This window comes from Macaca mulatta, chromosome 10 (assembly GCF_049350105.2).
Source record: "Macaca mulatta isolate MMU2019108-1 chromosome 10, T2T-MMU8v2.0, whole genome shotgun sequence".
In the NCBI taxonomy this organism is placed as follows: Eukaryota; Metazoa; Chordata; class Mammalia; order Primates; family Cercopithecidae; genus Macaca; species Macaca mulatta.
In genome coordinates this window covers 34,308,525-34,330,802 of record NC_133415.1, presented here as the reverse complement: position 1 = coordinate 34,330,802, position 22,278 = coordinate 34,308,525, and the positions used below count along the sequence as shown (strand labels likewise).

The window sequence follows — 22,278 nt, the reverse complement described above, 5'->3', positions numbered from 1 at the left end:
CGCTCGTCCCCGAAGCCTATCCACCTTGCTTCAGTTACGGACACGTCCTCTCTCCCTCTGGCCACCAGCCCAGTAGCAACAGGAATCTTTCCTGATCCGTCTGTGTCCAGCCAAGTGAGCGGACTCACCAAAGAAACCCCGGCAGCCAGAGTCTCTACCTTGCCCTTCTTCCCAGGCTTGCCAGGGACCAGATTCACACACCACTTTCCCACCAGAGCACCGGTCAGGCTAAGTGAACTGCCATGATCACTTTTGCCGGTGCCACTTGAGTCAAGCCCGGTTTCTCAGTCTAGAGGCGAAGGCCGGCGTGGAGAAAAGAGCGAGAGAAAAACACCAGGGCAGACTGGGGCTGCAGCTGCCCCCACAGCAGTGCTGACAGCAGAGCTGTGCCCGTCCACTCCTGCCCTTCCTGGACCTTCCCAAGGGGATCCGGGGTTTCTCCTCAGTTCAGAGCCAGCCAGAAGACGTGCTGGCTGGATTAGAAGGCAGAGACGTTCTCAGACACCTCCTCCCACCCTCCCACCCCCACCCCCCTCCCACCCCCACCCCAGGCTAGTGGGGAACTCCAGCCACGTTCTCAAGCACTGATCTAAGACAGGTGGGAGGCAGAAGGCTGGGTCAGCTGTTGGTCTCCCCCACAGCCACCAGAGGGCAGCACAACCCTTGAGCTCGGAAGGCCTGGGCCAGGGTGGGAGTCTACCTGGGCAGTCTACCCCGCTAAAACAGCCTGATGCAGGCAGCTGGAGTAGGGCCCAAGGCCTGCATTTGGAAAGGTTCCTCGTGTAATTCCAACGTGCACACTACTGAAAGCCAGCGTCACAGGGCCGGATCTGGAAGTGGGTGAGCCTCCACACGCCCCCAGCCTCCGCTTGGGACAGCCCGTCTGCAGAAGCAGCCCCTTGGCAAAGGCGAGTGGAGCTGGAGGCTGGAGGAGAGCGCAGGGATTAGCAACAGGAAAGGTGAGCAGTCTGGAAACCACGGTGGCCTGGAAGCTGTGCCCTACAGTGCGAGGGCAGCTGAACCCCAGCTTGAGCGGGGGCCTGGCCCTACGTCCCGGCGGTGAGGCGGTGACATGACCGCAAGCTGTGTGATCTGGAGCCAGTCATTTACCCTTCGCTGGACCTGGGTTTCCTCACCTGGAAATGAGGTTCCAAATGCTTCTGTGTTCTTGTATAGGTAATCACGGGGCATAATGTATACGAAAGGAAAAGTGTCAGGTATAGACAGGGGCAGAAGTCACTGTGAAACCAGTGGGCCTCCATCAATGGGACAATCAGCCAGGCCCGCTTGGGGAGACAGGGGCCGCGCCGGGAGTGCCACCTGGGGGCTTTGCCCAGACCCAGCAATGCCCAGACCAACCAATCAGAATCTCTGGAGGCAAGACGCAGGCACCAGCATTTAAAGCTCCAGGTCCTTGAGACGATATAAGGCCAAGTGAGAGAACCCCTTGGGTTATATAATCCAGACAAGTGGTTTGCAATCTTTGCATCAGAATCACATTTGGGAAACTGGATAAAAACACCATTCTATGTAGGTCCAGACAAGGGACTCAAGACCAGTACATGGGATTCTGGCTCATCAGAAAGGAAGAATTTTCTTTTTTTTTTTTTTTTTTTGAGACGGAGTCTCGCTCTGTCGCCCAGGCTGGAGCGCAGTGGCCGGATCTCAGCTCACTGCAAGCTCCGCCTCCCGGGTTCACGCCATTCTCCTGCCTCAGCCTCCCGAGTAGCTGGGACTACAGGCGCCCGCCACCACGCCCGGCTAGTTTTTTGTATTTCTTTTAGTAGAGACGGGGTTTCACCGTGTTCACCAGGATGGTCTCGATCTCCCGACCTCGTGATCCTCCCGCCTCGGCCTCCCAAAGTGCTGGGATTACAGGCGTGAGCCACCGCGCCCGGCAGGAAGAATTTTCTAACAGAGTCACCCAAAAATGGTGGGCAGTGAGTTCAGCAGCACTGGAGGGAATCAAGTAGAGACCAATCAGTCAAGTGGTTAAATGACACCAACCTACGTGGTCGCTGAAACTGCAGACGCGGAGGCTGAGCCCAGTAACTGGCGACAGAAAAGCCCGGCTTTGGTGAAGGAGGTGGGGCCGGCCACCTACCTGCCTCTATTCTTCCCATGCGGGAGTGGCTGCTGCGGTTACCGTCCGTCTGAAGCTCGTCGTAGGCCTCCCACTGGGCAGCTGGCACTGGCAGCTCGCGGCCCAGCGCGTCCAGCTCTCTGCGGAAGCTGTTGTCAGAGCAGCTTTGGAGGAAGCCGAACACCAGCAGGTTTGTGACGCACTCATCCCTGAGGCCGGAACCATTGCTGACCTGAGGGGAAAGGGGAGTCAGGAAGGTGGGACCTCAGCCAGGCCAGAGGCCCCTCCTGCAAAGAGCTCCAGGTGCGTCCAGCCCAAAAGAGCCTCGCAGGCCCCGGAGAGCTGAGGGACCCTGTGGGCTGGAGTGCCCTGCAGGAGGTCTCAACAGGCAGAGGCAAGGTCTGCGGCCCTGGCTTTAAGCAGCACCGCCTGTAGATGGCAGGGAGCGAGCCCCGACTCTGCAGAAAGGGATTCCTCTGCAGAGGAATCTGCTGGACCTCCTGAAACACGTGGCTGGGGAGCTTCCACTGGGTGAGAAGGCCACAGGCTGTTCTGGGGAGGCGAGTGAGTGACACGCGGGCATCATCCATCATCCTGTGCTTGCACGCTTTCTTCAGGTTCCCCCGCAAGCTTCAGCAATCTGAGCCCACCTTTCCTGGCTGTGCTTCCAACAGGCGGAGCCCCTTTCTTTCCCCTCATCTCCTTCACGGGCTCAGGAGGGTACTGGGCAGATGGAAGATTTCCAGTAACTACTGTGGAGTGGTGACCACAGCTGGGCACCTGCCTTCGGCCAAGCTTGGTTTACTTTGGGTGGATGTGTCCTTAATCCAAACCCCACAGGGAGTGGTGGGGCTGGCTCCTGCTCTACCCGGAGGGGCTGGGCTCTTGGCCGACAGCTCTCCAGCTCCCTGGGCAGCACTGGCAGCTGCAGCTCGGCCAGCGTCTGTGCCGCGGGAGATGGCAGGGACTGTTCTTGGGGTACTGACTGTGTTTGGGGCTGTATTCTTGCAAACAAAGGTGAACCCTTGTAGCATCTGCAGCTGGGTGTGCCCAGAGCAGAGAAAGACGTAAGGTGGAAGAGAGAACAAAACAAAAAGAAGGGCGGGGATGCTGAGATCTGCCCAGGTTCACACACAAAGACCTCCTGGGCTGCCAGAGAAGGGCGGGAGGGAAGATGGAAGTGCAGGCAGAGATTTATTTCTATCCTCTAAGCCCATAATATTTTTCATTAGAAAAACCAAAAACTTTTAGAGGACAGTTCTTACAGGGCAAATTGCTTTTTTGTTTTTGTTTTGAGATGGAGTCTCGCTCTGTCACCCAGGCTGGAGTGCAGTGCTGTGATCTCGGCTCACTGCAACCTCCGCCTCCCGGGTTCAAATGATTCTCCTGCCTCAGCTTCCTGAGTACCTGGGATTACAGGCGTGCACCACCACACCCAGCTAATTTTTGTATTTTTAGTAGAGACGATGTTTCATCATGTTGGTCAGGCTGGTCTCGAACTCCTGACCTCGTGATCTGCTCCCCCTTGGCCTCCCAAAGTGCTGAGATTACAGGCGTGAGCTACAGTGCCCATCAGCAAATTGTTTTAATGCTTTGCTACGTGACGCCTGTAATCCCAGCACTCTGGGAGGCAGAGGCAGGAGGATCGCTTGAGCCTAGGAATTTGAGACCAGCCTGGCAGCAAGATCCCCATCTTTATAAAAAATAAAAATTAGCCAAGGGGGCATGCACCTGTAGTCCCAGCTACTCATGAGACTGAGGTGGAAGGGTCACTTTACTTGAGCCCAGAAGTTTGAGGCTGCAATGAACCATGATCACACCACTGCACTCCAACCTGGGTGACAAAGTGAGACCCTGTCTCAAAAAAGAAAAAAAAAAAAATGCTTAAAATAAGGAGCTTGTGTATTGCTGCAGCCATAAAAAAGAATAAAATCATGTCCTTTGTAGCAACGTGGATAGAGCTAGAGGCCATTACCCTGAGTGAACGAACTCAGAAACAGAAAATCAAACACTGACTGTTCTCACTTATAAGTGGGAGCTAAACAATGGGTGCCCATGGACAGGAAGATGGAGCGAGCAGGCACTGGGCGCTTTACGGCAGGGAGGCGGGGGCGGGGCAGCACGACACAGTCCCTCTCCAGGCAATACCGGAAGCCCAGTCCCCACCAGTGCATGATATTCCCATGTAGCAAACATGTACGTGTACCCCTGAATCTAAAATAAAAATCAAATAAGGTGCTTGTGTATTGCTATTCAGCCTTTACTTCTCCAAAGTTGTTTCTGAAAACAGGAAAAATTGTATGCAAAATTCCGCTGCATCAATTCCTAACAGTTCCTGTATGCAGCAGCCTCATGGCACGAGACAGCTCACAAACAGGATGTGCTTCATTCCTGCCTCAAGCGACAGTCCTGGTGAGGAGAGAAGAGAGGACGCAGGCAGTGCTGTGGGCTAAGCTGTGTCACCCAAAAAGAAGTGTGCAAGTCCTAACCCCAAGTACCTGCCAATGTGACCTTATTTGAAAATGAGGTTTCTGCAGACGCAATCAAGTTAAGATGAGGTCGTATTGGATTAGGGTGGGTCCTAAATCCAATGACTGGTGTCTTTGTAAGAGAAACGAGAGGGAGATTTAAGCAGAGACACACAGAGAGAACACCATGTGAAGACAGAGGCAGCCACAGGAGCCGGGAGAATGCCCCAGAAGGAAGCAGCCGGGCAACACGGGATTCCAGCCTTCCGGCCTCTAGAACCGGGAGGGAATCGGCGTCTGTTGTTTAAAGCCACTCTCCTGCTTGGAATTGCCTACAGCAGCCCCGAGAAGCTAACGCAGGCAGCCGCTGCCCAAGGACCTCTTTGACCTGCGCTTGGTAAACAGGCATCCAGAATCTGGACACAGAGCAGCACTGCCACCATGGCAGGTCAGGCTATCAAACTCAAGATCCCACAGAAAACAAAGACTTGAGGGGGCAGGGAGGGAGAGCAAAGAATGGCACCTGCCAGAGGAGGTCCAGATGCTGCGAGTGACCGTGCAGTCAAGCACTGGGCCCAGTGGGTGGAGAACTGTGTGGACAGGCTCCTGTCTGGACCAGTGCTTCAGGGACAGGCTGGGCTGGTCCCACAGGACAGGAGTAGGCTTGGAAGATGGATGTCATTTAATTCCAAGAATAGAGCTTGTGCTGTGCCAATATGGAACCATGCCCTTTTTTGATCTTCCACATCCACTTTTTTTTTTGGAGACAAAGTCTCACTCTGTTGCCCAGGCTGGAGTGCAATGGTGTGATCTCAGCTCACTGCAACCTCTGCCTCCCAGGTTCAATGGATTCTCCTGCCTCAGCCTCCCAAGTAGCTGGGGTTACAGGCACATGCCACCACACCTGGCTAATTTTTGTATTTTTAGTAAAGATGGGGTTTCAGCATGTTGGCCAGGCTGGTCTGGAACTCCTGACCTCAGGTGATCTGCCACCTTAACCTCCCAAAGTGCTGGGATTACTGGCGTGAGCCACCATGCCCGGCCTCTAGATCCACTTTTGATAAAAGAATTGATAGTTGTTTATCTTTTAGATCACAGGAAAAAAATATGCTAAGAGAAATGATTCAGACAGGAAATTCTGCAAGGCATGTTACAAAAGTGATCTAATGGAGGCAGAAATAATAAGACCAGCTCCAGTGCAAAGAAAAGGATGGTACTGGCCGGGCACAGTGGCTCACGCCTGTAATCCCAGCACTTTGGGAGGCCGAGGCGAGTGGTCATGAGGTCAAGAGGTTGAGACCATCCTGGGCAACATGGTGAAACCCCATCTCTACTAAAAATTCAAAAATGAGCTGGGCGTGGTGACACGTGCCTGTAGTACCAGCTACTCGGGCGGCTGAGGCAGGAGAACTGCTTGAAACCCAGGAGGTGGAGGTTGCAGCGAACCGAGATCGCACCACTGCACTCCAGCCTGGTGACAGAGCGAGACTCTGTTTCAGAAAAGAAAAAAAAAAAAAAAGAAAGAAAAAGATGGTACCTACCCTACCCAATGCAGTTTCATAAATTGGAAAAATCCTGTTCCCCAAACCTGGCAAAAAAATAGCACCAAACAAAAATAAAACCAATCTCATTGTCTTTGTTTTATCAAATATCAAAACAATCAAAGAGGCAGCAGTTGGAAGATACTGACAAGCAAAATAATGCAAAGTTCTCCACACTTTTTAAAGGAAAATTAGGAACACTGATTTTGTTGTTGTTTAGGCAGGATCTCCCTCTGCTGCCCAGGCTGGAGTGCAGTGGTGCGATCTTGTCTCACTACAGCCTGAGACTCCTGAGCTCAAGTGATTTTCCTGCCTCAGGCTCCCAAGCAGCTGGGACTACAGGCATGCACCACCATGCCTGGCTAATTTTTGTAGTTTTTGTAGGTATGGTGGTCTCACCATGTTGGCCAGGTTGGTCTCAAACTCCTGAGCTCGAGCAATCCACCCACTCCGCCTCCCAAAGTGCTGGTATTATAGGTGTGAGCCACTGCACCCAGTAAATTTTCTGTTATGTGCATTTTACTGTATTTTATTTTATTTTATTTTTACTAGGGGAAGAAAAAGAAATATCTACATAGAACTGGCCAGGCGCGGTGGCTCACGCCTGTAATCCCAGCACTCTGGGAGGCCGAGGTGTGTGGACCACGAGGTCAGGGGATCAAGCCCATCCTGGCTAACATGGTGAAACCCCGTCTCTACTAAAAAATACAAAAAATTAGCCAGGCGTGGTGGCGGGCGCCTGTAGTCCCAGCTACTCGGGAGGCTGAGGCAGGAGAATGGCGTGAACCCGGGAGGCGGAGCTTGCAGTGAGCTGAGATCGCGCCACTGCACTCCAGCCTGGGCGACAGAGCGAGACTCCGTCTCAAAACAAATAAAACAAACCAGAAAAAAAGAAATATCTAAACAGAATTAAAGTTCTGATGGGAAAAAAGGCTGAACCCTATAATTTGAAAGAATCTTTCGGAGTGTTTCGCTGTGACCCCAGCTCTGTGGCCCCGGGCGGGCTGCCTCACTGCTGCCCCGGCTTTCTCCCTCCGAAGGCAGGAAAGGGGAGCGCTGCGCGCGGCGACATCCAGCCCCTCACTGACCGGGCGGGCAGAGGCAGAGGCGGCGGGAGGGCAGGCGCCTCCTCCGGCGAGTCAGGGCGCCGCACTGTGACGGCGGCGTTCCGTTCTGCCTGCGGAGGCCTCCAGAGCACGAAGCCGGAACAGCAGCGGCAGGTGGGAAGGGACGGTGGCACCCACAGAGTGGTCTTTTGGCCACTGACAAGAAGCCTGGATCAGGACCGGGGGAGCTCCTGCAATCTCCTCTGTTCACGTAACTAACATCAAACTCGAGCCACTGCCTCAGCCCTCCAGCCACCACGCTGAAATCCACACCATCCCCACCTCTGGAAAGGACGCCCAGTAGGGGCAGCTTGAGAACCTCCTGGGTGCTGGGTGCTCTCCATGTTCAGAAACCGCGACACAGGCCGCCAGTCACTAAGCGCCAAGGCATTAGACTTCGCAGATGCCTTCCCAGAGGCTGCCGGGACAGCGTGAGGCCCCGGTGCCGGGCGCCCTGCAGAGGCTGCAGAACTCGGCAGGAGGGGCGGGAGGAGGCTCTGCTGCAGTGGGTGGAGAGGCTCCTGACCGGTGTGCTGTGATTTTCTCTCCCCAGACCATTTAAAGGGAAGGAGAGACAAGGAGTCCTTCAGGGAGCATCCTGCTGAAGGCAGGACCATGACCGCGGGGGCTCCGGGCTCCCCTCCCAGAACTCCACCGCTTTTATCTTTATAAAGACAGGGTCTTACTATGTTGCCCAGGTTTCTCAATCAAACTCCTGGCCTCAAGCAATCCTCCCGCTTCTGCCTCCCAAGTCACTGGGATTATGTGCCACCTCACCCAGCTATGAAGGGAAATTTAAATCCAGTGGGTTAAAAATGTTTTGAAACACCTTACAGTTTCCAGCACTTTTATTTGACCTTTATTGATTTATTTGCTCCTGATAGCAATGGCATGGGTTAGACAAGTATTGTTGTCTTGCTTTTACAGTTGAGAGAATTGTATGAAGTGCTTATGTAATGCCCACTTTCTTGTTTTTAAATCTCTTTTGTGTGTGTTTGCTTGCTTGTTTGTTTGGACAGGGCTGCAGTGCACTGGCACAATCACAGCTCACTGTAGCCTCGACCTCCTGGCCTCAAGGAATCCTCCTGTTTGGCCTCCCAAAGTGCTGGGACCCACAGCCTATGGCTATCAATGGTCTTAAACCAAAAGCCCCCTTGCCCTTGCAGTTAGCCCCAGCCGCTGTGTGGAGGGGCCGCACCGAAAGCGGAGTGCAAGGAAGGTGCAGGACAGGGAAACCGAGGGCTTCCCGGCTCTTGCCTGCTTCAGTGAAGGGGCTGGGCGGGGTTCGTCTGTGCGGAGCTGTGCTAAGGGCCATGTGGGCTCAGCCTTAGCCCTCATGGAGGCGTGCTGGGGGACATGCCGGCCCTTACCCCTCGCCCCCCACCTCCCACAAGGCACCCGCGGGGGATCTGGCCTCTGACCTCACAGTCCATGGCCTGGGCAGCACGGCAGCTCCGACTCACTCCTAGTTCACGGTGTTCCAGCGGCGACCTGGAAGAGGACACACACAGAGTGGGCGGCTGCTGCTCCTGGAAAGCCCCAGTCAGGACCCCTCTGGAGGACAACGCAGCGGGCTTGGGCTCCAGAAATGGTGACTGAGCCCAGGTCCTGGCCTGACCAGAGCATCCTGGGTTTCTTTCCTCTTGGCTGGAGCCAAGCTGTTTCCCTCATTCCAGATACTCGCCCAGGCACTCAGTGCCCTGGGGCCAACCCCACACCTGAATTCAGCCCTCCCATGCCACCCCAGGAAGACCTCAGGCATCAGGGAAACAGGGCCGTCGGCTCACAAATTATTTTATTATCATAAAATGTAAAATGTTTATAGAGAGAGAGAATGGATTTGACAATTAAAAAATTAAATCTTCCGGCTAGACGCGGTAGCTCATGCCTGTAATCCCAGCACTTTGGGAGGCTGAGGCAGGAGGATCACTTGAGGTCAGGAGTTCAAGACCAGCCTGGTCAACATGGTAAAATCCCGTCTCTACTAAAAATACAAAAATAGGCCGGGCGTGGTGGCTCACGACAGTAATCCCAGCACTTTGGGAAGCCAAGGCGGGCAGAACACGAGGTCAGGAGATAGAGACCATCCTGCCTAACACAGTGAAACCTCATCTCTATTAAAAATAGAAAAAATTAGCTGGACGTGGTGGCACGCACCTGTAGTCTCTGGTACTTGGGAGGCTGAGGCAGGAGAATTGCTTGAACCCGGGAGGCGAAGGCTGCAGTGAGCTGAGATCATGCCACTGCACTCCAGCCTGACAGAGTGAGACTCTGTCTCAAAAACAAAACAAAACAAAACAAAACAAAAAACAAAAATAAGCTGGGTGTGGTGGTACATGCCTGTAATCCCAGCAACTCGGGAGGCTGAGGCTGGAGAATCGCTTGAATCCAGGAGGCGGAGGTTGCACTGAGTCAACATTGCACCACTGCACTCCAGCCTGGGTGACAGCTCGAGACTAAGATTGATCTGAGATGACGATTGTTTGCACCTGGGAGTTCAGGGCTGCAGTGAGCTAGGATGGTGCCACTGCACTCCAGCCTAGGCACAGAGGGAGACCCTGGCTCTAAAATAAAAGAATGACCAGTCTGGGCCAGGCACAGTGGCTCATGCCTGTAATCCCAGCACTCTGGGAGGCCGAGGCAGGCGGATCACGAGGTCAAGAGATGGAGACCATCCTGGCCAACATGGTGAAACCCTGTCTCTATTAAAAATACAAAACTTAGCTGGGCGTGGTGGTGCATGCACACCTGTAGTCCCAGCTGCTTGAGAGGCTGAGGCAGGAGAATGGCGCGAACCTGGGAGGCAGAGGTTGCAGTGAGCCGAGATCATGCCATTGCACTCCAGCCTGAGTGACAGAGCGAGACTCCGTCTCAAAAAAAAAAAGAATGACCAGTCTAGCCAAAATGGTGAAACCCCATCTCTACAGAAATACAAAATTAGCCAGGTACGGTGAAGCAAACCCTGTGGGCCCAGCTACTCAGGAGGCTGAGGCAGAAGGATCACTTAAGTCCAGGAGGTAGAGGTTGCAGTGAGCGGAGATCACACCCCTGCACTCCAGCCTGGGCGACAGAGTGAGACCCTGTCTCAGAAAAAAAGAAAAAAAAAAATCTTTGTTGGCATCAGTATAGTAAGGTGTCTTAAAAAGACTGAACACAAATTTCTACAGAACACTGTGAATAGAGTGATCCTGTTCTAAAAAGTATTTGCCTGTGCGTGTGTGTATAGACACAGTATCAGGTTGAACCAAATGAAATGGCTATTTTGTAGGACAAAACCAGGCACTGGCAATTTCACACGGTTCCTGAATACATAGGAAATAAAAAGCAAACAGAGGAGAGAGCCTGTGCCCAGGCAGAGGAGGTGGCAGAAAGCAGCACTGACAGGCGCCTCATCCACCTCCCCACCTTGGGGCTCACACAGGCCTGGGGGCCCTGCACCGCTGCAGGCTGCACCCCACTCTCCCACTGGGGAGCCCAGGAGAAACCCTCACTGGGTGTGGCCGTGCATTTCATAGGAAGGGACCTGAGCTGCATGACAGACAGGGAGGCACCAGGGCCCGGCTCCGGGGCCATCTGCCGGCTCCACAGGGGAGGAAGGGGAGCCTGCACCCACACGAGACAAAGCGCAAGACAGAGCCCACCCCACAAAACAGGCCACAGAGGCCACAGCACCTCCCAGGGCCACTGCCCAGGCCATGGCACAGTGGACCAGACCCTAGCTTCCGCCTCAAGGTTTGTAGCCCCCGCGCCTCGCCGCTTTGTTCTCCAAGGAACAACTTCGGGGGTCTCTGTGGAGAAAGTGCCCACTGTCACCTCCGAGCTCGGGAGGCAGCTCACAAAAACCAGCTTCCTTCAGACTCAGATACACGCCCGCGTCACAAGCAGACTGCGGCCACCTTGGCACTGCAGCGAGTCTCCCACCAGACTCATGCAGTCCTCAGCCAGGGCGACTTGGACACCCAGGAAATATCTGGTGCTGTCTGGAGACATTTATGGGGTGCATGCTCCTGGCACTCCAGATAGCAGTGGGGGCACTGCTGAGTACCCTGCAATGCTCAGGGTAGTCCCACAACCCATCCAGTTCAAAGTGTCGCTAGTGTTCAGGGCCGAAGTCCATACCACTGTGTTCATATACATAGCGAACACCACTAACCCATACCAGTGTCACATACATGGTGGAACACCCACTAATCCAGACCGGTGTGTCACACACAGCAGAACGCCACTGACCCATACCGACATTGTCACATCACAGAGGAAGACCACTGACCCATGCCGGTGTGTCACATACACAGCGAATACCACTAACCCCAGTGTGGGGCATGCGAATAGCTTACATCGTCACCACTAAAGACAAGGCTGGGATGAATACCCCGATGGGACTTTTTTTTTTTTTTTTTTTTTTTTTTTTGAGACGGAGTCTCGCTCTGTCGCCCAGGCTGGAGTGTAGTGGCCAGATCTCAGCTCACTGCAAGCTCCGCCTCCCGGGTTTACGCCATTCTCCCGCCTCAGCCTCCCGAGTAGCTGGGACTACAGGCGCCCGCCACCTCGCCCGGCTAAGTTTTTGTATTTTTTAGTAGAGACGGGGTTTCACCGTGTCAGCCAGGATGGTCTCGATCTCCTGACCTTGTGATCCGCCCGTCTCGGCCTCCCAAAGTGCTGGGATTACAGGCTTGAGCCACCGCGCCCGGCCTTTTTTTTTTTTTTTTTTTTTTAAGATGGAGTCTCACTCTGTCGCCCAGGCTGGAATGCAGTGGCACGATCTCGGCTCACTGCAAGCTCCACCTCCCGGGTTCACGCCATTCTCCAGCCTCAGCCTCCCGAGTAGCTGAGATTACAGGCACCCGCCAAAACGCCCAGCTAATTTTTTGTGTTTTTAGTAAAGACAGGGTTTCATTGTGTTAGCCAGGATGGTCTCAATCTCCTGACCTCCTGATCCGCCCGCCTTGGCCTTCCAAAGTGCTGGGATTACAGGCGTGAGCCACCGCGCCTGCTCCCCCATGGGACATTTTCTATCAAATCCATGATCATATGGGATAACACAGGGGCGAGGTGGTGTGGCAGTCTAGGGAGAGGACAGAGTGAGGGCAGCTCCCCTGGGCTGTGCCTTGAGGCTGCACGGCCCAGACCCTGGGGGCCCCATACCCTGGGACATGAGGCCGCCTCCTCTGGGCAATGGCCTCGGAGGGCTTTAGGAGCAGGGAGTGGCATTCCTAGGCCTGGCTGGTCAACTTCGGGCAGAGCACCAGCCCTGCATCGGGTAACCTCTGGCTTCATTTGTCACTTAAGAAGAAATCGAATGAGTCAATTGCAGCTGTGAGTGGGCCTCCGAGGGCGTGGACGCAGACTCCCTGGAAACCACAGAGGCTCCCCAGTCAATAGCGGCCCTACCCCCACCCCAACCCCTAAACAAAGTTGCCAGTAAGAAGGAAACTCAGGCAGCCAGGAGTTCATGCCTCCTGGCTTCCGAGGGCCAGTGGGAAGACAGCCAGGCAGGTGGGGAACGGGAAATACCCTTGCCTCACCTCAGTGAGGCTACCCTCATGCCAGGACGCTCACAGCCAGGATCCCCGAGGCCCTAGCAGTGAGCAGGGTGAGGGGCCGAGCCCTGCATGTGCCATTCCCCCAGTCTCCAGGACTCTGCCGGACAGGGGTGACAAATACCATCTCTGACAACAAGGACCCCAGCAGGCACCGCCAGGCCCCCTCCGCAGGCCTCCCCTCCAATCCTCACCACAGCCTCGCCAGGAAGGCACTTCTGCCCTGGTTTCAGAGACACGGCTGAGGCTCCAGGGTGCCCAGGGAGGGCAAGGGGCAGCTTCGCTGCTGCTGAGGTGGGGGGCGCCAGGCCCGCACGAGTATGCTCAGATGCCAGCTTTGCTTCTGAGGCCCGTGGGCCTCCCATGCACTCTGGAAGCCAAATGTCCTGGAACTCATTGAAAACATCACGCAGCCAGTCAGAGGCGTGGGCCACATGGGGACAGGCACAGCACACAGGTGCTCCCAGGGGGAAGATCTGTAAGGGCCAGATCTCTGCAGGGCAGTCCTCTCCTGGGCCAACATCATCCCTGCCTTCCTGGTCCCCACTCACAGGCGAGAGCTGACTCACTGCATTTCTTTTCTGTTTTTGTTTTGTTTTGATTTGTTTTGTTTGAGACAGAGTCTCACTGTGTCACCCAGGCTGGACTACAATGGCGTGGTCTCAGCTCACTGCAGCCTCCACCTCCCCGATTCTAGCGATTCTCCCGCCTCAGCCTCCTGAGTAACTGAGACTACAGGCGCCCGCCACCACACCTGGCTAATTTTTGTATTTTTAGTAGAGACGGGCTTTCACTATGTTGGGCAGGCTGGTCTCGAACTCCTGACCTCATGATCGCCCGCCTCGGCCTCCCAAAGTGCTGGGATTTACAGGCGTGAGCCACCGTGCCCAGCCTGAATTTCTTTTTTTTGAGATGGAGTGTCGCTATGTTGCCCAGGCTGGCTTAGAACTCCTGGGCTCAAGCAATCCTCCTACCTCGGCCTGAACTCCTGGGCTCAAACCATCCTCCCACCTCGGCCTTCTGAGTAGGTGGGGCTTCAGGTGTGCACCACAGCACCCAGCTAAATTTATTCTTAAGTAACAAATGACTGTCACTATGTTCCCCAGGCACACACACCTCCTAAACACTATGCGACCTCGAGGTCACCCACACGCGGCACAGGAGGGCACGCCAGCCCAAAGCCAGGACAACCAGCTCGACTCATGCCCTGGCCACCACTGACACGCTCTGTGGCTTTGGGGGTGGCATTCTCCCACCAGTAGACGTGCTGGGCTTGCTGGCAGTGCATGCACTGTACTCAGGGCTAGGGACAATGGCAAAAATGATCCATGTGTCCGTGGCCCAGTGGAGCTTATTTACAAAAATATACCATTATAAATACAGTGGACACCATGAAAACAAGCATGTGCTACTCTAGGAACGTCGATCCACCCCCAAACTTCACGGCATGCTCTGTGCAGCGCCAAGGAACGAGCCAACCGGAGAGTGTGAACACACAGGCACCGTGACCTAGACTGGTGACCCAGAGAAGGGGCAGTGCCATTTGGGTCAGGGCTGAAGAATGCCCAAGAATTAATCAGAAAAGGAGAGGGGCAGGGAAGGAATTCCTGACACTTCACTTTTCTGGGCCTTGGTGTCTTCAGAAAAATAAAGGGTTTGGAGGCCGGGCGCGGTGGCTCACGCCTGTAATCCCAGCACTTTGGGAGGCCGAGGCAGGCGGATCACGAGGTCAAGAGACTGAGACCATCCTGGTCAACATGGTGAAACCCTGTCCCTACTAAAAATACAAAAATTAGCCAGGTGGGCTGGGCGCGGTGGCTCACGCCTGTAATCCCAGCACTTTGGGAGGCCGAGACGGGCAGATCATGAGGTCAGGAGATCGAGACCATCCTGGCTAACATGGTGAAACCCCGTCTCTACTAAAAAATACAAAAAACTAGCCAGGCGTGGTGGTGGGTGCCTGTAGTCCCAGCTACTCGGGAGGCTGAGGCAGGAGAATGGTGTAAACCCGGGAGGTGGAGCTTGCAGTGAGCTGAGATCCGGCCACTGCACTCCAGCCTGGGTGACAGAGCGAGACTCCGTCTCAAAACAAAACAAAACAAAAACAAAAACAAAAACAAAAAATTAGCCAGGTGTGGTGGTGTGTGACTGTAATCCAGCTACTTGGGAAGCTGAGGCAGGAGAATCACTTGAACCCAGGAGGCGGAGGTTGCAGTGAGCTGAGATCATGCCACTGCACTACAGGCTGGGCGACAAGAGCAAAACTCCATCTCAAAAAAAGAAAAGAAAAATAAAGGGTTTGGAGAAGGTGATTTCCTTTTTGGTTTTTTGTTTGTTTTTCTGAGACAGAGTCTCGCTCTGTCGCCCAGGCGTGAGTGCAGTGGCATGATCTTGGCTCACTGCAACCTCCGCCTCCCAGGTTCAAGCGATTCTCCTGCCCCAACCTCCTGATTAGCTGGGATTACAGGCGCCCACCACCACGTGCGGCTAAGTTTTGTATTTTTAGCGGAGATGGGGTTTCACTATGTTGACCAGGCTGGTCTCGAACTCCTGACCTCATGATCTGCCCCCCTCGGCCTCCCACAGTACTGGGATTACAGGCGTGAGCCACCGTGCCGGCCTGTTATTGTTCTTAAATGAATGCATGTGAAACGTTTTATTCAACTCATTTTTAACAGGGGAAACAGCGATGTTGAAATCATTCAAAGGAGTCCACGAACTGTGTGCACAGGCAACGGGGAAACTGGGAATGCGCTCACAAACTGAGGCAAAACTGGGCCCAACAGCCACAAGGCACTGGTTGCTTTCCACAGAGCAAAGTTCAATCACATTTCTTTCTTCCTTTCTTGTTTTTTTGAAATGGAGTCTCATTCTGTCACCCAGGCTGGAGTGCAGTGGTGCAATCTCAGCTCACTGCAACCTTCACCTCCTGGGTTCAAGTGATTCTCCTGCTTCAGCCTCCCAAGTGGCTGGGGCTATAGGCATGCACCACCATGCCCGGCTAACTTTTGTATTTTTAGCAGAGATGGGGTTTCATTATGTTGGCCAGGCTGGTCTCGAACTCCTGACCTCGTGATCCGCCCCCCTCAGCCTCCCAAAGTGCTGGGATTATAGGCGTGAGCCACCACGCTGGCCGCAAATGATTCTTTAACTCAAAAGAAGGGCGGGACTCATGAGACTGCCCTGACCATTACACAGTGCAGCGAGAGTTCAATTCAACTAAGCCTCCTTGTGCTTCTTTGACTAATTTAGGGCCATGCAGTATCAAACAGCAACGAGGGCACAAAAGCAGCTTCTCCCTGGCTATCTTCAGAAGGAATCTTAGATTGCCCTTGAACACCAGCAACAGTCTGCTATTCTGAGGGCTGGAAACCAAGCCTAAGAAACCAGCAGCCTTTGGCCGGGCACGCTGGCTCACGCCTGTAATCCCAGCACTTTGGGAAGCCAGGCAGGCAGGTCACCTGAGCCCAGGCGTTCAAGGCCAGCCTAGGCGATCTGGCAAAACCCAGTCTCTACAATATATACAAAAACCAGCCGGGCATGGTGGTGTTTGCCTGTAGTCCCAGCTACTGGGGGAGAATTGCTTGAGCCCAGGAGGTGGAGGTTACAGTGAGCCAAGATCACGCCACTGCACTCCAGCCTGGGCAACAGAGCCTGACCCTGTCTCAAAAAAAAAAGAAAGAAAGAAAGCAATTCTAGCAGGTTTCTCCTGTGGGGCCCGTGTGAGTGAAGCCCTCCTCAAGGAGACGCAAGGGCATGTTCTCAGAGCTCGCAACGGCAAGGGACTCGGCCGCTGTCATTCACCTTTGCCCGCCAGAGGCTCCAAGGGAAGCTAGCCTTCAATCTGTTAGGTGCACCGATGGCTTCTCTACTTGGTCTCAAGTTGGATGGAAGCAGAGACAAAACTTCAGGAAGCTGCCAGTCAGTCAAGCCCTGGCCACGTGAGGCTGACAGCATAGATTCTAGTTACTGTGTGGCTTCCCGGATGGTTGCTAGCGACAGCACCCGGCTCCACAAGCTGGCCTGTGGCCTCCCGGGGGTCCTTGAAGGTAATGGGGTCCAGTCATGTCTGTCTGCACATTCAGTCTCTTATCTCTCTTACTGAGGTGCCTCAAAGAGCTTAAGTTCCCCAGCTGCTGGCACGTGACCTTCCTGCCACGCCGTGAGCTGGGGCTGGGCCACTCTTCTGAGGAGGCCGAGACCTCGCAGGCACTGGTCCACGGTCACCTCAGTTCCTCCAGAAGTGGCTGGTCAGCGTCCTTCACAAATGCAGCATTCCAGGGAACGAATGCTGTTCCCGGCTGCACTAGGAACTTATCCAGTTATATATCGGTTTGAGAAAAGGCACAGAAGCTAGTCCCTCAAAAAATTAAACCTAGAACTACCGTTTGACCTAGAATTCAGCTTTTGCGCATTACGCAGAAGAACTGAAAACTAAGGCCTGGAACACACATTTGCACAGCCATGGTCACAGCAGACAAAAGGCCAAAATAGTCCAGATGTCTAATGGATGAGTGGAAAAATAAAACGTGGGGTGACATACGATGGACACACGCTACAACACAGATGAACGTGAAGACACTATGCTGGGTGAACTAGGCCAGTCGTGAAAGGACAAATACATGTGGTTCTATCTCCAAGGGGTGCCCAGAGTAGTCAACTTCACAAGGATCAGAAAGTACAAAGGCACCTGCCAAGGGCTGGGGGCGGCAAGTTAGCGTTTAATGGTACCGTTTCTGTTTTGAAAGGTGAAAAAGTTCTGGAGATGGTTGGGGGTGATGGTTGCATGACAATGTGACTACACTGAATGCCACTGAACTGTATGCTTAAAAATGCTTAAAATGGGAAATCTTATGCTATATCTATTTTACCACAATAAAAAATATACACTTAAAAAAGAGCCAGGTGACCCGGGCATGGTGGCTCATGCCTGTAATCCCAGCACTTTGGGAGGACGAGGCGGGTTGATTACAAGGTCAAGAGATCGAGACCATCCTGGCCAACTTGGTGAAACCTCGTCTCTACTAAAAATACAAAAATTAGCTGGGCATGGTGGCGCCTGTAGTCCCAGCTACGCAGGAGGTTGAAGCAGCAGAATCGCTTGAACCTGGGAGGCGGAGGGTGCAGTGGGCCGAGATCGCGCCACTACACTCCAGCCTGGCAATAGAACAAGACTCCAGCTCAAAAAAAAAAGAGCCAGGTGTGGGTCCAGCGCAGTGGCTCACACCTGTAATCCTGGCATTTTGGGAGGCCAAGGCAGGTGGATCACTTGAGGTCAGGCGTTTAAGACCAGCCTGGTCAACATAGAGAAAACCCCATGTCTACTAAAAATACAAAAATTAGCCAGGCGTGGCAGCAGGCGCCTGCAGTCCCGGCTACTCGGGAGGCTGAGGCAGGAGAATCACTTAAACCCAGGAGGCGGAGGTTGCAGTGAGCCGAGATTGTGCCACTGCACTCCAGCCTGGGTGACAGAGTGAGACCCCGTATCAAACAAACAAACAAAAAACCAGAGCCAGGTGTAGTGGTGTGCACCTGTAACCTCAGCTACTCGGAAGGCTGCGGTGGGAGGACGGCTTGAAAGCCCAGAAGCTCAAGGCCAGGCCAGCCTGGATGACACAGTGAAGCCCCATCTCTAAAAATCATTATTATTATTAAAGTTTAAACTTTTTTAAATTTCAAATTTCAATTTTAAAAAGGACACATTCTTACCGAACCTATACAAATAACTATATCACCACAAAAAATAAGGAGACAGTGAGAATGGGGGTTCACTGAGACAGTGATATCATTTAAAAATGTTTCACATCTGGCTGGGCGCAGTGGCTCACGCCTATAATCCCAGCACTTTGGGAGGCTGATGAGGGCAGATCACTTGAGGTCAGGTGTTCAAGACCAGCCTGGCCAGCATCTCTATTCTACATCCCATCTCTACTAAACATACAAAAAATTAGCCAGGTGAGGTGATGGGCAACTGTAGTCCCAGCTACTCAGGAGGCTGAGGCGGGAGAATCACTTGAACCCAGAGGCAGAGGTTGCAGTGAGCTGAGATCGCGCCATTGCACTCCAGCCTGGGTAGCAGAGCAAGACTCTGTCTCCAAAAAAAAAAAAAAAGAAAGTTTCATATCCATCTACCAGAGCAGAGCCTTCTAAATCATTACGGATTACAGACACTAAGAATGAGAAAGCATTTCCTCTTATAGCTAGAAAACAGAAATGAAAATGTCAGCTACATTCCAAGCAAACCACCACAATTCAGTTCCCTAGTGGCCCATCGCATTCTGCGGGGCTCAGAGCCTGCTCCCACCCCTCACGAAGCCCTGGCCCGGCACGCTGGGGTGGTCTGAGAGCCATTGAGGCGATGGTCAGTGCGGAAGCCTGGACCCAGAGGCTCTGAATAGTCACTGGTGAAAACACCGGGCAATCCTTTCCCACATGGCAACATCAGCATGGGGAGAGTCAAAGTCTCTTTTCATAACGATTTTCTAATGCATCTGGCCAGGTATTTCTGAATATTTCATTCAGATAATTTCTGAATGAAAATATCCTACACGGGCCGGGTGCAGTGGCTCACACCTGTAATTCTAGCACTTTGGGAGGCCGAGGTGGGCGGATCACAAGGTCAGGAGATTGACACCATCCTGGCTAACACAGTGAAACGCTGTCTCTACAAAAAAATTAGCCGGGCGTGGTGGCGGGCGACTGTAGTCCCAGCTACTCGGGAGGCTGAAGCAGGAGAATGGCGTGAACCCGGGAGGCGGAGCTTGCAGTGAGCTGAGATGGCGCCACTGCACTCCAGCCTGGGTGACAGAGCGAGACTCCGTCTCAAAAAAAAAAAAAAAAAAGAAAAGAAAATATCCTACACAGAGCAGGGGAGGGCACTGACAAGCATGGGGCCTCCTGCCAAGCCCAGAACTTCCGAAATATTTCCATGAACAACATTTACACGTACACACTGAACCAAGGAGCGGCGGCCAGCGTCTCTTGTGATTTAACAAGCACTCTTCCCGTGCGGGTCTCACAAGGTAACCCTGAAAACAAACCTCATTATGTTTATAGTATTTTTCTTTTTATGAGGTGAATGATCAAATCTTTGTGATTATCCAGGGGCACTCGGAGCCTCAGGGACAGTTTCAGAGGCAATCTGGACAGTTGTTAAGGCAGGATCACGGCGTCTGAGAGGGAAGACTCGATTATCCATTAACAAAACAAATCTGATCTTTCACAAGTGAAGAACCTTTGCTCTTTGTTTTTCCCCCTTAAATAAGCATGAACATAATAAAGTCAACATAAAGCATTAAAAATGATTCTGCTATACAGAACCTCTCTGCCATCCAGGTGGATTACACAGAAAGGAAAGAATAATCTTTCACTTTGGTTTTTTTTTTTTTTTTTTGAGACGGAGTCTCGCTCTGTTGCCCAGGCTGGAGTGCAGTGGCCGGATCTCGGCTCACTGCAAGCTCCGCCTCCCGGGTTCACCCCATTCTCCTGCTTCAGCCTCCCGAGTAGCTGGGACTGCAGGCGCCCGCCACCACACCAGGCTAATTTTTTTTTTTTGTATTTTTAGTGGAGACGGGGTTTCACCATATTAGCCAGGATGGTCTTAATCTCCTGACCTCGTGATCCGCCCACCTCGGCCTCCCAAAGTGCTGGCATGACAGGCGTGAGCCACCGCGCCAGCCATAATCTTTCCCTTTGAAGGCAAAGGCATTAATGAGTAAACAAAGGCAAGACCATCAAGACGAGCAAACTTTGCTATTGTGACATAATTCATTGCTGCTTTTCAGACTCAGGTACCGTGACGATAAAAGGCACATACCTAGTTTTGCCCTTCACTATGTTTTTCGTCATTTTTACCATATTCTGGAAAGGTAAATTGCTTTAGGAGGGAGTGTGGACCAGGATATCCTAGGGTGCCTGAGGCCCTTTTCAGAGAATCTGTGAGGTTGAAAAGCTTCCATAACACAGTTTCTTCTGTCACTCTCTCACGAGCGTACAGTGGACTTTTCCAGAGGCTGAGAAAAAGAGATACTGCAACAGCGAGAATCCAGGTATCCTCTATTCATTTAGACACCTAGGAGATCTGCAGAAACACGGACGCAGTGCTGTTCTTCTCAACAGAAATGTTTTGTTTTATACAATAGTTACATTGGCCGGGCGCAGTGGCTCACGCTCGTGAGCTCCCAGAACTTTGGGAGGCTGAGGCGGGTGGATCACCTGAGGTCAGGAGTTTGAGACCAGCCTGACCAATATGGTGAAACTCCGTCTCTACTAAAAATACAAAAATTAGCCGGGCATGATGGCGTGCACCTGTAACCCAGCTACTCCAGCCTGGGAGACAGAGTGAGACTCCGTCTCAAAAAAAAAAAAGTTTTTTTTCCCTCAAAGCAGCACTTCTCAAACTTTTTGGTCTCTAGATCCCTTTATATATAAAAATTATTGAGGAACCAAAAAGCGTTTGATTAAGTAGGCTTTTATCCCTATATTCTGTGTTAGAATTAAAACAGAAATTTTAAAAATAGGCCAGGCACAGTGGTCCTCACCTGTAATCCCAGCACTTTGGGAGGCTGAGGCAGGAAGATCACTTGAGCACAGGAGTTTGAGGCTGTAGTGGGCCATGATCATACCACTGCACTCTAGACTGCTTGACAGAGTGAGACCCTGTCTCCAAAAAAAAAAAATTTTTTTTTGATTCATTTGAAATTTGTGAAATTGCTTAATTAAATTAATTAATTAATTAATTTTGAGACAGAGTCTCACTGTCGCCCAGGCTGGAGTGCAGTGGCCAGATCTCCGCTCACTGCAAGCTCCACCTTCCGGGTTCATGCCATTCTCCTGCCTCAGCCTCCCGAGTAGCTGGGACTACAGGCGCCCGCCACCACGCCTGGCTAATTTTTTGCATTTTTAGTGGCAATGGGGTTTCACAGTGTGAACCAGCATGGTCTCGATCTCCTGACCTCGTGATCCGCCTGCCTCGGCCTCCCCAAGTGCTGGTTTTACAGGTGTGAGCCACAGCGCCCGGCCAAGAATTTGCTTTTAAATTTAAAGTCTAATGCATTAAAATTATTAGAAGTACAGTGGGCGCGGTGGCTCACGCCTGTAATCCCAGCACTCTGGGAGGCCAAGGCAGGAGGATCACCTGAGATCAGGAGTTCAAGACCAGCCTGGCCAACATGGTGAAACCCTGTCTCTAATAAAAATACAAAAATTAGCCGGGCGTGGTGGCACACACCTGTAATCCCAGCTACTTGGGAGGCTGAGGCAGGAGAATCGCTCGAACCCTGGAGGCAGAGGTTGGAGTGAGCCAAGTTTCGTTCCACTGCATTCCAGCCTGGGTGACAGGGCAAGACTCTGTCTCAAAAAAAATTATAATAGGCGGCCGGGCGAGGTGGCTCAAGCCTGTAATCCCAGCACTTTGGGAGGCCGAGACGGGCGGATCACAAGGTCAGGAGATCGAGACCATCCTGGCTAACACAGTGAAACCCTGTCTCTACTAAAAATACAAAAAAAAACTTAGCCGGGCGAGGTGGCAGGTGCCTGTAG

General features: G+C 52.8%; 1 protein-coding gene and 1 long non-coding RNA gene across 6 annotated transcripts in view; one reads left to right on the top strand and one right to left on the bottom strand.

Annotated features, from left to right (window-relative positions):
• BID (BH3 interacting domain death agonist) overlaps window positions 1–22,278 on the bottom strand; it is an 82,591-nt gene that overhangs the window by 52,785 nt on the left and 7,528 nt on the right. For 4 of the 5 annotated variants that reach the window (XM_077950978.1, XM_028828004.2, XM_015149676.3 and 1 more), the window contains exons 2-3: window positions 8,620–8,689; window positions 2,105–2,315 (exon numbers count right to left, since the gene is read on the bottom strand). In XM_077950978.1, coding sequence (XP_077807104.1) covers window positions 2,105–2,315; window positions 8,620–8,631 — 223 coding nt within the window. In that variant the 5' untranslated portion in view covers window positions 8,632–8,689. Of the gene's footprint in view, window positions 1–2,104; window positions 2,316–8,619; window positions 8,690–9,355; window positions 9,466–22,278 lie in introns of those variants that run through there. The other variant, XM_077950979.1, reaches the window with a different exon arrangement.
• On the top strand, window positions 1,592–7,983 carry LOC144331993 (uncharacterized). Its single transcript, XR_013399651.1, has 3 exons — window positions 1,592–3,410; window positions 3,952–5,366; window positions 7,789–7,983. It is a non-coding gene; the product is annotated as an uncharacterized LOC144331993 (long non-coding RNA).